Source organism: Pieris brassicae, chromosome 3 (assembly GCF_905147105.1).
Source record: "Pieris brassicae chromosome 3, ilPieBrab1.1, whole genome shotgun sequence".
In the NCBI taxonomy this organism is placed as follows: Eukaryota; Metazoa; Arthropoda; class Insecta; order Lepidoptera; family Pieridae; genus Pieris; species Pieris brassicae.
Genome location: NC_059667.1, coordinates 8,429,022 through 8,447,264, shown reverse-complemented (window position 1 = coordinate 8,447,264; position 18,243 = coordinate 8,429,022). Strand labels below are relative to the sequence as shown.

Sequence of the window (18,243 nt, the reverse complement as noted above, 5' to 3'; positions counted from 1 at the left end):
TATATTGATATACGTAAATATATTTATTCGATTGTTATTGGCGTCCATTTACATAAACAAGGTTCGTTATTAGCTGACATATAAATGTCACATGTTATTACGCTCGTTTTGATTGGTCCCCTTCCGTGGACAAACTTTTCTGTGGATTGAACTTTTGAATCTGTGCTTACCATAAATTGAAATATAAACTTTATTAACCTGAGAAATAAAGCTCATTATATTGAGACATAAACTTTATTAGATTGAGATATAAACTTTATTAAATTGTGATATTAATTTTATTAAATTGAGATATAAACTTTATTAACTTGAGATATAAACTTTATTAAATTGATATATAAACTTAAATTAAACCAATCTTACAAAATTAAAGAAATCAGTCCGAACTTAACAGAATTACACGCAGTACCGAAACAAATCTATGTTAATTAAAGAATATCAACAGTATATCTGGCTCATTTTTATTGTTTACATGTGAAACAAATTAATAACTTTGACTCTATGGCTAGCCGTATTGAAGTGAAGTAACAAATACTTAAAGTTCAAAATATTTATGAATTCATTGTCATGTCATTTTTTTTAAGAACTTTACTTCTAATTACTTATCATTCGACCAAACGTCTCACTGTATGCAATTATCAATAACCTATTAAATGGAGTTATTGTGGACTTTGCTTTAAAGTCCTCCACTTTCACTCCAAAATCTGCAAATTTTTTTTTTAAGTTATAAGTTTTTGTCTAAAGTAAGCCGTCGATTTTTGGGTCTTAGACATGCTCTGGGTATATAGAGTGAAGAGGGCATTTGTTTTCGTATGTACCAAGGTACGAATTAACATTAACCTACCCGCTGATGTAAAACTACTAGGTAAAACCAAGTCTGCGAAAGGTAATACGAAAATTAACGTACGTTAAGTACGTAAACCATTTCAACAGACCGCGCCTGGAACGGTTCTGCGAAAAAAAAATTGAATATTTAAAGGCGGCAAACAAAACCGAAAGAGCGGGTCTCGCGAGGAGATACGGCCCGGCCCGGCGCGCCCATGAATATTGTAAATAAAAATATTACCGTTGCAGCCGGGGCGGGCGTATTTCGCGACACGTAGCCCGCCATTCGCGAACTAGCGAAATTAATGAAATGTATCTTGTTTTTATTTTGGAAAAAATGTGAGTTAAATAGTCCCTGGAGACAGGGGAGAAGAGTGTTATAAATTTTAAAAAAATCTTTTCAACACACTTGACTTTTTGTGAATTTTACAATAAGGACGTTCGTTTTTCAAGTTTCTGTAAAATAAACTTGTTGGCGTCACCAGCTGATTTCATTAGTTTTTCGTTAGCGTGACAAATTACAACGAGGCAGTAATACATTGCGTGTACCCAATACACATTTATCTTACATATATATTACTCACAATTTTTTTACGGGTTTCTTTCATGTGATTAAAAACCAAGACAGGTATAAGTAGTTTAATGAGTCTTATATATTAATTACATTTCATAATATTCATAGCATATCGGTATTACAACGGGCCGTGCTTCAGGAAAAACTGTGGGAAGTTACTGACTTGGTTGAGTATTTTACGCACGATTTAGGGTCTATTAACTGATAAAACAATGATTTCCGTAGTATCTTTATGTTCTTAAATATTTAAAATCATTTTTACTGAATTTTTTATAGTAAAATACAGCTATCAATATAATGCCCTGCGGAGCACAGCAATACATCGAACCTGACTCAACTCCACATACCGCATATATATATATATATATATATATATATGATAAATCGGGCATACAATACGCAGAGGCGATGAGAACTTGGAAAAACTGATCGTGGTTGTAAACACAGAAGGATCACGTGGCCGTTCACCAACCAGATGGACGGAAAGGCTTATCCTTCTTAAAACTATACCATGTTATAAGATACTACGTTATAAGAGAAGCGCTGGACAGAAACTGCTGGAAACACATTGTCCGCTCCAGATATTTACTTGCTGACCACGGCTCTCAGACTCACAATTAAACATAGAGCTTAGTTAGACGGGAGGAACTAATATATATGGGTACATCAAAACATATAATAATAGCATGTGTACATGGAAATAGAAGTGATGATATATTATAAGATAGGTTAATGCGTGTTAAAAGTGAAAATTTCTTCCGCCATGTCCTTAAGGCAAATACTAAGCAGGTCACGAATTGATTTACGTAAAGCGTTGAAACGTTGACCTCATTGGTATAGCGTGGGTGAAAGTCATCGCAAGTTATATCCTTTTAAGGGTCCAGTTAGTACATAGGATGTGATTTCACATATTACAAATAATTAATCATCGGTTTATGAACCCAGCGTTTACGGATCCTGTTCTCGTAAATATGGAAAGTTGTAGGACGACAAGATGATCGTAACATTAGTAGAAACCGTAGACGAATCTATTAGAAACTTCCATAGACAACTTTTTTCTACGTATACTCAAAGGTGTTTTGAAACTGTGTTTTGTTTAATCGGAAATAATTTACTACATCGACAGTCATTTGTTTTTTTCATTCGGTTCAGTGTTTAATGTAACACTGGTCTTTAATGTCCCAAATATTCGTACAAATTTATACGAACGTACGAAATTGTTGTGTGAACTTTGAAGAAATAAAATATTATATCCGTAAACATCTTAAAACGCCAGATTGTTTTCTGGGGATATTATTTATCATGAGTTGTTAGTAACGAAGGATTCAAAGACTCATTATTTCACTCTATAAAGTAACGCATTATAAACGATATTAGCACACGTGCTAGGAATCCATTTGAATTCTGGTCAAATAAAAAGTTTTAAATCAGTCATAAATAGGACTTCAAAGGACTAGGACTAAGACATACCTAGCATGCTAGGATAAGGCATTAAGTGCACGTATTTATTGTATACTTATTTAATAATGTAAGTGAATATTGTATTAGAAAGTGCATTCGGCACATGCCAAAGTGTATGTGTTGCAATAGCATTGTGTAACAATACATGTGTTTATTTGATTTCCGATCGGACATGTTGAATAACTCTCTGACAGGACCTTATTACGTCATAAAAAGGAAAATTGATTTTATTTGTATGTTGAGTCGCGTATCTTTAAAATAAAATATAAGACAAAGGAAGTTATTAGAATGCTTTTGAAATGTAAATATAAACTTCGTACCGTCTAATAGTTAATTAATGTCACAGATTAGCTAAACTTAATTTATGATTTGTCCCATTCGGTGTCGATTCCTTTGGTCCGTAGGGTCGAAGCGCTATAAGGCTTTTTAAGGTAAAAGCAAAAAGGTTAGTCGACATCACAGAAGACCGAAGAGCCGGCAGCTGCCTCGGGCAAAGAATTAGTCTAGCTATTCAAACTGGCAACACTACAAGTATCTTCGGAACCTTGCCTAAAGGACTCCTTTTATTATATATTTAATATTATAGTTATTAAAAGGTTTTTTAAGAACTATTTTCAGGTTAGTTATTTTTTTATATTAATTTATGTTAGCAGTATTATGTTATTTTTATTTTATTTAGAAGAATAACCTGGTCCCTGTATTATCAATGCTGACAGTTTTTTGGCAACAGCTCTGGAGGCACAGGTACCATCTACCAGGCGCCAACTTAAATCTTTATTCAGCGCGTGTGCACTTGAACAACACGGCCCAAGTTTCAAAGGAAACAAAAGCTAAGTTGGAAAGACTCTTTTTATTTTCCGCATTTTTTTTTATTTTCGTCACTACTATCAGCTTGATAAATTATCCTTAGTTTACACAACATACATATCGGAATATTCAATATTTTGAAATGTAAAGTACAGTATCGGTATTGTGGATATATCTTGTCGATTGGAAACCTTTATTTAACTCGATTTCAATTTACAATTCGTCAAATGATTTAACATTACTACAAGTATTTTATATGCCAACCAGTTTTGAAATTACAATTTGGTAACTTTGATTTAAAGACAAATTAGCAAACTGGAACGATTAGATCATACGATTTAGTATGTCTAAATGAACCAAGTCTGGTTTTATATACTGTTTTTTAAGTATAATAATTTATTATTTAACTGGACTTGCACTCCATATGTGAGTAGTGGTTCGTTTCATGTTTTTAATTAATTAACAAAATCTTATATAAATATCGGTATCTATATTTCAAAGTATTCGCCTATAAATGAAGTATTTCCGAACCAATTCGACTTAGGGTCTTTCAAAAAAAGAGCGTACCAATTCTTAAAAGCCTTCTATTATATAAAAAAATATTGCTATTTTAACACAATAATGTATAGTAAAACACTATAATATTATGTACATTTGTTACTTGTTTAAGATGAGATTTAGTGACGAGACTTAATCTTAACTATGACTCCTGTATCTAGTTGATAAAAGGGCCTGGGACTAGTACTAGACAGGCTACTTCTAATTAATTTGCGATATTTGTTTTAAAATAAGTGTTGTTTGATGATTTGCTGTTTTAAAAGAGTACCGAGAGTTTTTTACGCCGGATTTTTCTCTCGGCCTACAACCTCTGTCTTCTTTGCCGATGAGTAGGAATGTCTACTTATTTAAATTTAATGACGTGGAATAAGTGATACTTGTATCATATGTTCCATAATTTACATATTTTTTTTTGTTTTATTTGTATGTAAAAATACATTTTTGCCGTATTAGAGACAGATTTAGCATTTAAATTTTATTCCTGAATCTTGCCAATAGTATGATTTATTGATAAGCTAAAATCGAATTGCACTATTAACTTCTATTCCTCCTACATCTAATTCTATATATAGTTTGAATTTTTTCATATACAATATATATTAAGATTTTTATTCAACAACTACACGGACCTCAGTACTTGGGGCGTAAATTTACTTCTGAACCAGTTTATGATAAAATTTGGAGAAGACTCCACTTCCCACTAACTCAATATATAGGTTTTAAAGGTTTGAAGAATTTTTGAGGCAGATTAAACGAGAATCTTTATGTTTCTCAAATGGTAATCGCGTGACAACGCCACAAGGTTACAATGCGTTGACGTGTAATTACGTCAACTGCTTTCGCGTGAGAACCGCACATTGTATTGCGCTTGCGCATCACTTTCCTTGTTTCCGGGGAAGTGCGGAATGAAACCATTACTTGTTCTTATCGTACATCTTAATACGTGATTAGGCATTCAACGAACATGCATAATAACTTTAAAATTAGTTTAAGTAACTAATTTTAATGTATTTATTTAAATTTATGTAGTTAAAATATATTTGGTCAGAAAAGTTCGTAGATAGATGTCGCTACTAGTATATATTTTTTAAATTGATATGTCCCCTTAAGTGGCCTATCAGGCATGTGATCAGCCAGATCTGTGCCCAAGAAGCAAAGTCTCCCTTTTCCTATAAAGGTACATTATTTACTTAAAAGGCTTGGCGTTTCTCACCGGGCCCGGACGACAACTACACCTAGGAAATATCCTCATTATATTTATATTATATTCTGGCTATTAGTAATATATAAACTATTTTTAGATAGCTCTAACCTTCAAAAGACACTTGTATGAGTTTGACAAGTATCGTATTATTAGTTTGTGAGATATGGTATTTTGAATGAAGGAACTTTTGTTTGTTTATAAAATTTATTAAAAAAAACCTAAGAATTTCCTGTGTTAATAAAGCATATCTTTTGGCGAAAAAAATACAACTCAACCTAAGGCTTGGCTTGATAAACATGATTCGGACTCTGCATCAGAAAAATCAACCGTTTAGAAGTGGTTTACTAAGTTTAAACGAGGCGAAATGAGCACGGACAACGATGCACACAGTGGACGCTCAAAAAGGCTGTTACCGACGACAACATCGAGTCCACAAAATAAGTTTGGATAACCAAAGTAAAGTTAAGTAAGATAGCTGAGACATTAAAGAAACGTGGATTTGTTAGGTATACCTATAGCTTAAAGTCATAGAATATATAACGTTGTAATCAGTACAGTCCAATCTAAGACAAACCGCAACATCAATATGTGTTATGCTTGAACGCTATATTGTAGAAATAATTGTATACAATTATATCATTGAGGAAAATACCATAGATTTTGTACACTACGGTCATTTACAGTTAGATTTAGCTTGTGAATGTGGAATACCACTGTCCGCTTTGAATAGAATAGTACGTAGGGAAATGTCGTTAGATATTTCTTAAGAACAGTTGAATAGATTTCCTTATATGGAAACATTCACTATTGAAACTGGAACGTAGCAGGTATTTAAGGTACGTTTACTGGAATTTCTAGTAAACCTTCTTTGATTTTAAACTCCAGATTAGGCGACTAAAATAAATAATTAGGAGGATAACAGGGATCTTCTTTATTCTGAATTTGAGAACTATCTTAATCGTATTCCAGACATGCTCAACGACGAATTAAGAGTTTTTCTTAATTCGTGGAATGTATCAGAATCTGAATAAATCAGATAGAAATAGATACTCAAAAAAGTGTTTGGTCACTTTTAAATCACTTAGTAATCGGGGATTACATTCCGTATGTAAGTTGCTTCATTAGATGTATTACATAAACTATTAAAACCAGTGGCGATACAACCCTTTTTAGGTGTGGGCATTCCATTTCTGTATCTGTTTCATAAATGTTTCAAAATAAAGATTTAGACGAAATTATATAATCGTTCATGTATTTAAATTGTGTACTTGTAAAATAGGCTTAAACAGTTCAAATGCTCATGCTCAATGATAATAATTCAAGTAGTATTTTCAAATTTCTGTATGAGAGCTAGTTTGTTTCGGTAAACATCGATTATAGAACTCGTTTTATTTCTTCATATTTTCCACATTTGGGCCTTGTCAATCAAATAACACATTTTGAAATTATTACACGTAATTCTCTCTCTTAAGAGCGGTTATCTTTTTCGGTTTCTGTCCAGCCCCTTTATTTTTACTGTGTACAGTTTTGAAGACGTTGAGTCTTTCACTTGATCGGTCGATCCAGCCACGTGATCTTTTGCCTTCCAACTAGTTTCTCCAAGTTCTAATCGCCTCCACGCATTGGCCGAAATAGGCCGCATGGGCGACTCCGTATGCTGAGTTGGTTCAAGATGTACTGATGTACTTGGCAGTTTTTCACAAAAATTTACAAAATAAATATCGAAATAGTATTGGTTTAGATATTTTCTTAGGCCTATAAACTTTACAAGAGTTCCGTCAAGTCTAATAATATCAGTTACTATATGCTAGCACAAATATTCTATGCAATTTGTGTAGAACGCACTAATTGCTAAGCATTGAACGAGAAATCGTGTTTTCTTTTAGCTTCGATCGTGTTTTGTTTTTGCTTAAGCCTGCAAACACGATATATATACTCTAAGGTAAGGCAACGCTGGATTTGGTATGAAAAGTTTTATAAGAAACCATAGATAAACAGAATAATTCAAGGTTATAGTGTGCAATGCGGATTTGCGCTCCCTAAGCCCACACAGTGCGTAGGCGTCGCCCACATGGACACGGTCCAATGAAACTGCAACCTTAAACACTTGTTACAATTACTACGAACATGAATACGAATTCATAGAATTAAAAAAAGTGGAAGCCGCCGCGCGGAAGACTATATTTGTATTCACTTTAATCTTGATTAGCCTCCCATGACCAAGCCGCTTGACGCATACAAAGACAGATTGACTGAACCTAATTCATAACCATTTATGGCTATCCGCAACCATCGTGTTTGTGATTCAGTATGTGTTTCCAGTTATCTGTAAGGTACACCTTAAAACCTCACCTAATATGGAGAACTGAGTATGAAATAACAATGGACATACATTATAAATTTGGCCGTTGCGCAATAAACCTGTTAACGTTTAATAATAAACATATTAATAAAAAACGCGTCTAAATTTTTCCGTTAATTTCAATGAGTTTAATCATCTTTAAATCAGTGAGGTTTTCTTCTTCCGGACATATCATTTTTACCAAATTGCCGTCGACTTGACAACGCTTCGAAGACGAGACAACCATCGCCATAGCAACTTAGATCATAGGGCAATTCACGTTTTCACTTCGAAATATTCATAACTTAACTTTAATTGGCTAAATTACGTAAGCTTGATTATGGAACCTGTAAACAAAATGGACGCATACATTACCGATGATTCATTTAATTGAAGCATGTGTACCCATAAATTAATTATCTCATACCTTAATGGGATATATGTTTCGTAATTGTTATAATCCTTACATCACTTCCTGATAACCTAATTGATCTTAATAACAGCCAATATAGTGATATTTAGTACAGGTAAGTTGGTGTTCTGTGCCTAACTATCTCTTTAATCTGCAGCTAAAGTTTGAGCGTCGTTGCAAGGAAGCATCTGTTGCGACCTGGCTCTGTCCAGCGTCTCTCTTATGACAGAGTACAGTTTTGACGACGATGAGTCTTTCACTTGATCGGTCAATCTGGTTGGTGATCGGCCTCGTGATCTTTTGCCTTCTGTGTTACCAACCACGATCAGTTTCTCCAGTTCTCATCGCTACTATCACTGCTCATAAGTGTCACTTGTTTACACGCATTTTTAAGCAACCAATCAATACACCAATAACCAATCAATGGAATATTAAATACCAATTATAAAGCTGTAAACGTAATTATTTCTTGAAACAATTTTGTTAACTGCGATCGGCAGATACAATTAATTTCAAATTATATATTTTAATTATGTTAATCAATAAAGTATTCAAGACAATAAAACTTCAAAAATCCGAGTTCCGTGAGCAGTGAAGGTCATCATCAAAAATTTGAAGTACTTGATTAAAATATTTGCACGGTCTAATGTATGTTTTTTAGTTATTAGAGCAGGCGTCATCTCGTGAATCACTATTTATCTTTCGTATTCAGTACAACTTCTAGGAAGTTAATTAGAATTCCATCGGTTTCTTTAACATTGTAGTGACATCAATGATGTTGTCATGCTCCCTTTTTGGGTTGAAGTGAATCCCTGAAGCAAACGCCTACAGATACATCATGTTTTATAGGACTTTTTCACTTACGTTCAACTGATCGAATTTGCATTGTCTATAATTAGGCATTTTGACACTTAAAGTGTTTTAATATAAGCATTAAAATTTAATTTTACATATCTGTTTACTAATTTTTAGTTAAAAAAACAAGAGGTATGGCAATACAGCGAGGTAGGTATTGCTGCGTAACCCTGGTTGGTCCCTGGTGTATCGTACACTGCCACAGACTTTTAGTTAGAGAGGTTATTACAAAAGTAATATTTGTTTGGAGGAAATGATGTTGAAACATATTTGAAAATGACGACATGCAATATTATTTAATGTTTTTGTATGAAAAGAGCTTTTTCGTGTTTAACCTGACTATATTATAAACCGTAAATCGCGATTTACTTACTATTCTAATTGCGTGTTGTTTTGTTGCTTGGCCTCGTGGTTTTCTTTCATCCGTGAGGTCGTAAGTTCGTTTCCTGGCTGGGAATCGGTACATGTGCGCATTCATGCTTTAGACCCAAGATATCGCCGGCGTGTGTCAAGCGCATTAGGGTGATCAACTGGCAAAAATAAATAATCACGAAACGCCCTCTGAAATCTGACCTAGTAACGCCATTGGTTTTTTTTGTGCGTGAAATCGCCGAATAACTATATAGATCTATAGAACATTGACAAAGTCCATCATCCGTTTTATAGATAAATCAATTTTCTTATTCAGTTTCCAGTTCTCGTACCAAGGTCCTTATAGTTCTCTTTGTTATTCATACAGTTTCTCCTTTTACCTTCAATCCTAGTTCCTCGTATATGAAGCTAATAATAATCACGTTAAAATGCAAAAGACAACACGACACGTTAGATAAACGCTTGATCCATCGCTTAACACACTGACTCTCAATAATGAAATAAGGAATACAACATACACATTTCTTTGTCGTTTTCAATGGTAAACATTGAGTATCAGCCTTCAGTGCCGACGAAAAAGTTTCTTTTGATTATTCGAATGATTAATGTTTACAACTATGTATTAGATACATCCCCCGTATGAAAGGTATTGTACGGATATGATTGAAAGGTTACAGAAAAAGTTCCGTAGAAATTGTATAAAAGAAGGTACAAGGTTTAAGCGTAATTAAATACGAGACGGAAAGCGCATTGCTGGGAGAGATCATGAGACTGTACGTTCCGGACAATTATTACCGCTGCCGGAAACATAACCTTTTTGCTGTGCGTTCGGCTCGCACGGTCCAGCGTCAACAAGCTCCCATTCCTCGGTTACTCTCGCTGCTTAATGAGTTTCTCGACTCTTCACCGGAGAGCTACCTATTTGTGAAGCGTATGGGCGTAATATACTGTGACTTAAAAATATACTTGGAAAATATTAGAGGATAGCAAGAGAAACTACTGCCAATTTTGTAAATAGCTTAATTGTATTTTATTTTAGTTTGGAATTTGGCCATGCATGGGCTGTAAATAAATCAATCCATAATGTAGGTATAAAAACTGACTTTACTAATAACTAAACAATTTTTTCTTGTAATATGAATCAATAATAAAAATATTGATTGGAATATCGCTGTTGGCCTGAAGGGCCTTGACAACTCAGCACTGTCTGAAAATGAGTTTTTCTCATGACAATATAAATATATATATATATATGTAAAGAATAATAAAAATAACTTATGGCTAATTCGATAGCGGCTTCTGTTAAAACGACTGTTTAAGATCAATTTAACGCCTTTAAATATATTGATATAACTAATATATTTAAATTCCGTTTTGCTTGCATTACAGCAAGATTGAGCGAATCTACGATAACGCAAAAACTAAAATCACAAACACCCTGACCTCATGTCAATAGTATTTTTAATTTTTAATTAAAATTTAGTTGTATGTAATTAGTTTTCTCGTATGTTCATGGGAACCTTGATTCTGATTGAAGTGTTTCGGTGTTATTCTTTGAGGAAAAGGCACAAATGATTTTGATATTGTAATGAGTCCATAATTATAATACTTAATTGTGTTTCCGTGTCTTCAAAATTAATTAGCTAATGCAGCCTTGAACATCTTTTTACTAACTATTGTTCAATTACATTCCAGCTTTAAGTAAATCCATTGTTTAACGACGATTACCCGATTTCACGGATTCTGCACATCACGAATATTACCACAAAAACGCTTACATTGACAAAAACACGTAAAATCCATTTTTAACAAGTAAGTTTAAATATGCGATGTTTAGACCCATCATAATAAAACAATTACGTCTTGGTCGTTTATTGGTGTTGCTATATCATTTTAAAAGTTTATTACTTAATTTAGTACATCTTCAGTAACAAAATATACAGTATTTACAATATCCTTGAACTACATAGTAATAATAATTAATATTTAATACATTGAAAATTAAAACATATTTAAAAAATTTGGTCCCTGTGAAAGTGTACCTGTATCGCTTGCAGCTCGCTGTATTGCGATACTTATTAAAGCGAGGAAAGCACCACACGGCAGCTTATCAAATTATTTCTTTGACTATTTTACTTTGTGCATTTAATATTAAACACATTCGGCATCATAATACTAAGTTACAACAATAGTATTATTGTCTTTTGTTAACATAGCTTTTACACATTTAAAGAAAACACTTGTTTAATTTTTATTTTTTACTTATAATTATAAGTTTATACTAATACATAGCTTTAATCCGGTAAAAAAGTGTTTTCTTTAAAGTTAAGAATGCTTGTATGTTGTATTAATATTATTTTTACATGATACAACATAATAAACGTGATAATACGGCTGATCAATTTTAAAAGAAGCTTTGTTAAACGCCAAACTAGCGCCTAATCCGCATTGTTAATCGAAGGTAGTTAATAATTATTAATCGGAAATTACTAGTGAAAACTAACATTTATAGTTATATATTATATATATAATATTTTTATTAATTCTTGTGTTTTTGAATATATAGACTGTAATTTATACTGTTGAAATTGTGTACTTTAAAGAAAAAAAACGATCATATGTAGTCACGTTTAATATATACAATAGAATCTCCAATGAAAATACATCAATTAGCAACATAGATTCTTAATTCAAAACCCGAAGAAACACAATGATGTCCGGACATTACGAAGATATGCTACGTCCGGTTTAGTAAAGAGAATCAGCCTGATGACGAACACCTTAAGATATATACTGCAGTATACCTAAACCTACAATTCGTACTACAGTTTGGTCCCTTGACACAATTTAGCTTAAATACCTACTTACAGCAACCCACACTTGCGTCGGTGATTAATTAGAAACATTGCAAATTAAATAAGGCATTGAAACTGCCTTCGGAGCCGAATAATCATATATATTGTATCGAGAGAGCCTCACTATTATAAAATATATTAATTTCATAGGAGCGCTATGACAAATATATGGTATAATATGGTAATGTTGTTTCATAATATAATCTCTCTATTACTAACATCGGGTATATTTAAAAAGAGTAACAAAGGGTCACAAGGAAAGAGAAAGAGAGGTCACCCTCTTGCACAGAGGGCAGACGAGCTTAAGGAAGATGGTGGAGAAGATTGGGAGAAAAATGCTCAAGACAGAGTTGGAGAAAAATATGAATATAAATTTTTTTTAAGTGTGTCTTAATTTTGTAAATGTTTTAAGGAATAAATGAGGCTTAATTATTATTATTATCCATATCACTAACATCAAAACTATTCCATCTAATAATCTTTACATATATAAGAACAGTTCCTAGATGTAATTTACAACATGATCGGAAGAAAGACTAGTTACGGTTTTGAAAAAAATATATTTTATTAGATTTTACGTTTTGAACATTAATATTTATAAATCGAGTAAACGACAACCTTTCCGAGAGAAAAGTTCAATATACTGTAAAACTGCTCATGTTATTCTACTTATATACCTGTGGAAATAATTTTGTTTAAACGAATTTTTTGGTTTTATAGCGGGTTGCGCGGGTGTCAACATAAAGTCGAAAGGCGAAACAATTCTGACTTGTTCCTTCATGGTGTCGATTTATCGAACCACAATCGAACACCCACCCATTTCAGTTACAATGAAGCTTGTCTTTATGCGCTTCTTAGTATTCCCTTTTGCTTTAAGATCGACGTAAGATTGACTTTCTATCAAAACACCAGCATCGTGCCAACTTAGAGCTAACGCTAAGAATTTTAAGATGCGTCTAAATATGACTAATTGATGTTTAATTCCAGTTGTTTATTTATCCATTGTACTTAATTGACTTATGTTTTCTGTTTCGTATATTAACAATGTATTTTGTTTTGGCTTTGAAAATTGTTTAAGTGATTTCTTTTATAATATGCATTTGTGTAGCTGTAAGATTACTGTATAAATAAATTAATTTACATTAAATTACGCAACTCTATTAACTGAATTTGTATGTATAAAGCACATACTTTACAATAGTCACCTGAAGTATTGGTATATGTTAATACGATAATGTAATACGAACAATGGGCCTAATGAGCGTCTAAGTGCGGAAACTGAGTACACGAACCATACGATAATGTCAGTGGTTGACAGTTTGAGAATTATATTTCAACTATGCATGATAGTGCTTCAGTTTAGTTGTAATACGCTCAGGAATATCTCTTAAGGTTTTCATATAACAATCTTATTTTATTGTGATAGAAATAATGAAAGACATGTTTAGTTTAGTTAAATAAGGATGTGCACTAGTCTTCACTTTAGGAATCCCTGTGTCGTGGGCAGTCTAGTCTCTTCCATTTGACATTAAACTTGACATAATAATTTCTACATAACTCTTACAATTTTATAATTAAAATTACTGTTGCACAATACTCTCCGTTTCAGCATAAGACACGTTCAGTTGTTTCATATTATTAAATGAAAGTAAATATTAGGAAAACTTTTGTATCTAGCATTCGGAATAGGTTTTACCTAGGTTTTTTTATTTAGAGACGTCTAAATAATTCTAAACTAATATTATTTCAGATGTTAGCTTACAGTGCACTAGCTGCATTGGACGGATACAGCGCGCAACAATATCCGGATCAGTTCCATATACAGACAGACGAAGATGACGAGAGATATTTCCTGTATCAGACGCACAATGGCCAATATAGGAAAGAGAGGAGGTTAAAAGATGGCTCTGTTGTAGGTAAGTGATTTCCCAACCTTTTTGTAACATGTCCCACTTTAGCCTTACTGAAATTCTTATATCCCTATTCAACATACATAACTGTTAATTAAAAAAATAAATGATACCTATTATATTCTGCTTTTAAGAAGAAATCACAAGGACGTTAGAAAATACACGGTAAGTATTAAGTAAAACATAATGAAAAACTTAAATTGCTATTCCAAATAATTTTAATAAATTTTCGAATGGCCCCTCTTAATAATCAAATTGCTGAGGGGCGAGGACCCCACTTTCGGAAACACTGCACAAGACTATAGATTCGTCTAGTAATTGTAGACATACGTTACATTCCACGCAATTCTTGCCTCATATGTTTTATATTTTTTTTTACCAAAAAAGACTGAACCAAATTGAACGTGTATCTTGGGTTATATGCCGGTTGCGAAGCAGTACTTGTCTTCACCCTATGAGTAATTGTTAACTGTGCTAATAGTAAGACACTTTCAAGTTCAAATAGACACCTTCAGTGTAAGCTTAATTGCTATATAATATTGAAGATGTTTCATTTAATATTAGCACGCTTTTACGTTGCTAATCAGATTACAGTCACATACAGTATGTCGTATAATATATACATTCAGAAAATATATAAGATATGGACAATTAAAATTTAAAATAGATGTGGTAGCGCCTGCCATTTTTTTGAGCAATTATTATCAACTAGTTCAATGAATTGATAAATGTGATTTCAGGAACAACTGGCTGGGTTGGCGCCGATGGCTACCTTCGGTTACAAGACTACATAGCTGACGACCAAGGTTACAGAATATACAAATCAAAGACTGTATATGTGGGCGATCGTTCTATAGGAGTGAGTAAATGGCTTTGCCAATGCTGTTGTATATCGACTACACACGCACCAGATTCAACGAGTTTCTATATTTAAATAGTATAGCAAACGCATCTTGTTTGAAAATTGTAACCCCGCAATAAATTTCTACGCCTAATAATAATTTAGCAGTGTTGGCCTAGTGGCTTCAGCGTGCGACTCTCATACCTGAGATTGTTGGTTCGAACCCCGGCTGTGCACCAATGGACTTTCTTTCTATGTGCACATTTAACATTCGCTCGAACAGCGAAAGAAAACATCGTGAGGAAACCGGCTTGCCTTAGACCCAAAAAGTCGACGGTGTGTGTCAGGCACAGAAGGCTGATCACCTACTTGTCTATTAGATTAACAAATGATAATGAAACAGATACATAAATCTGAGGCCCAGACCGAAATAATTATTGCTACCCTCGAAATTGTAGACAATGGCCTGGGTGTCATGGTGTAAACCACCTGTTGGATGCCTCGCCATATATAAACAATTTTTATTATATAAAACATCAACATCTGAGACTTTATCATTCAGTTAAAATTATGATGCCAACCTAAAAAAAAACATTAAAATCAACTTTATAAATAATTTTTCAGGAGTCACTGAAAATAGCCAAAACAGCGCCAACTGACTCTGGATTTAACATTACACCGGCGCCGGCTGCACCACACCCTAATCGGGGAACACCAAGATTTAGTACCACCACTAAATCTCCTCTGTCCCCATCGACGACCTTAGAAACCCCAGAATATCCAGACGTGACGGTTTCCTCTACACTATCACCATACATTCCTTCTTCAACGCCTCGAGTCGAAGTATCACCTAACTCCATTGATTCATCAACATATGACTTCAGACCAACGGTTCCCCCCATATCATCGGAAGAAGCGACTTCATCCCAGAGTCCTTATGATTATGACGGCACCAACACTAACTCAATTGACGGATACTACGCCAGTGACAGCACTCCATACAAACGCTATGACGTCTTTAATCCAAATTCGTATAGGCACGCTGACGCAGGGCGACAAAGACAAAGGCAGGGTCAAGAAATTGGTGATGGCTACACGCCCCAATTTCCGGGATACGACGGTGTAGCCTTTGGGCGGAATGGTTTCCGCTATTACCTACCAAAACAGTACCACGAAGAGCAAACACGTGACTCAGATGAGAGAACTGGTAGTTTTGGTTATGTGGACCCATTTGGTATTCGTCGAGTAATATATTACAATACCGCACCGGGGCAAGGTTTTCAAATTCGTAAAAATAATAGATATGTTGGCCATGATGCAACACCATACGATCCTAGGCCAATTAACTAAAATTTTATTTTGATCATGGTAATAGTTACCACCTCATATCAGTATTTAATAAAAATGGTAGAGACAAACACGATCTTCGAACGAATTCTTAGCCACTACATATAGCTAAGTTAGTCATAAGATAATATTTTAATTTATTAATAGCTATTACGTATTTATTAAGAGCAGAAATTGTTTACTTTATAAAGCATTTTAACTTAACAAATTAATATGTTGAATACGATGCAAGCTGAATGGTATGTGTCAACCAAAGAAATCGTTAAGATAAAATTGTACCTTAACTGATTTTCTTATTAAGAGTTATTGAGAATAATTTGTCATTGTATATTGTTAATATAATATAAATCAATATAATTGTTATACGAAAATAATGACGACTTGTTCCAATAACACAGAAATGGTTATTTTAAGTATTTGTTGCATAGTATTTTCTTTTAACGTAAATATACCATTTATAATGTGATTATTTAAACTTAATTGCTTATAAGTCATTGTCATAAGAAATCATGTATTGATTAGTTATACATTAATAAATTGTAAATAACAGGAATAGCTACTAATTTGCACAAAACTCAGTAATTAACTATGTAGAGTAATTAAATTATTTAATTACCAATGTCTTTTGAATAAAAGATCCTGATTTACCTTAAGTCTTTCACATTACAAATCGCTTGCAATGTAAGTGGAGCCTTCAATATTGATTATATTATTTTTTAACTCTTGTAGGCTGTATTTACAAGAAAATGAAGATCTTCATATTGGGCCTGTCATGGATAGTTTTAATTGTCGCGGGTGAAGAGTCGAATTTGAATTACGAAAATGGCTTTGATGGTCGAGAGGCACCAACCTTAAAACCTGGTTATTATTCAAACACTATGTACCAACCAGGTTTTGCACAAGATCCTAGTTCAAAAATATTTTTTAGATACAAGCAACAGAAGACTGACCATGTTCCTAAAGTTCCAGCAGAAAAAGAAAACGTTCGACACTATTTTCGGGTGCGTAAGCCAATTGCAAGAAGGAAAATATTTCACATACGAAAGGAAAGTGTAGCTAACATACCGTTAGCTGAATCCGATCAAGTTATGAATGGATCAGTGATTAAAACTAATTCTACACCACAGGTGTATCTTATAAAAAACGATATGGCCCAGGATAAACATGATAATTACGTTTTGGACAAATTACCTGAGCTATTTGAAGTCACGCAAGAAACCATTATACTACCTTTAATGCAAGAGACAAATGATACAAATAATGTGAAAATTGCTGCGGGAAAAGTGACGGAAGCTACAATGACTGTTTTAAATGATATGGTATCACCTCAAGAATCACTTTTAAGTACCGATGTGAGACCAAATACTCAAAATAACGAAATGTCTCCAGATTCTGAAAATGAAGAAGAAACTGATAATAATCCCTGGTTGCAATTAGAAAAAAATGCTGAAAACATAGAGTTACTACATATCGAGGAACCCGATGAAGAGGGTCCTACTATGATGGTAACTATGGTATCTGATGGAAACCTTAAATGGGAATTGAATGATACAGTTGACGACGTTCCAAAACTGCTTGTTGAAGAATTAATCATAGTTCCGGATCCTTTACCATCACCAATAATCGATGATCTAATTACAGAAACAAGTGAACCACCAAAAAGTGAGATGTTTCTAAAAGAGGGTGAAGAAAAAATTCTACTGTATGATCCATCTACGGTCAATCCAATAAAAGAATCAAATATAAGTATTGAACCAAATGACATTATTTTATCGCCTTTCGTTACTGAAACTTCAAACCCTAATACTGAAATTAGGCTTGGAGGTATTAAAGGTCATCTACTCTCAAATTTATCAAAGCAATCCGAAAGGTCCAAAATGA

The 18,243-nt window shown here is 33.5% G+C and overlaps 1 protein-coding gene across 1 annotated transcript in view; it reads left to right on the top strand.

Annotated features, from left to right (window-relative positions):
* The window catches only part of LOC123707295, a 37,601-nt gene extending 20,662 nt beyond the window's left edge, over positions 1-16,939 (top strand). The window contains exons 3-5 of the mRNA XM_045657212.1: positions 14,015-14,180; positions 14,915-15,033; positions 15,640-16,939. Of these exons, the coding sequence (XP_045513168.1) occupies positions 14,015-14,180; positions 14,915-15,033; positions 15,640-16,365 (1,011 nt within the window). The 3' untranslated portion in view covers positions 16,366-16,939. The remainder of the gene's footprint in view (positions 1-14,014; positions 14,181-14,914; positions 15,034-15,639) is intronic.
* The last annotated feature ends 1,304 nt before the right edge of the window (positions 16,940-18,243 follow it).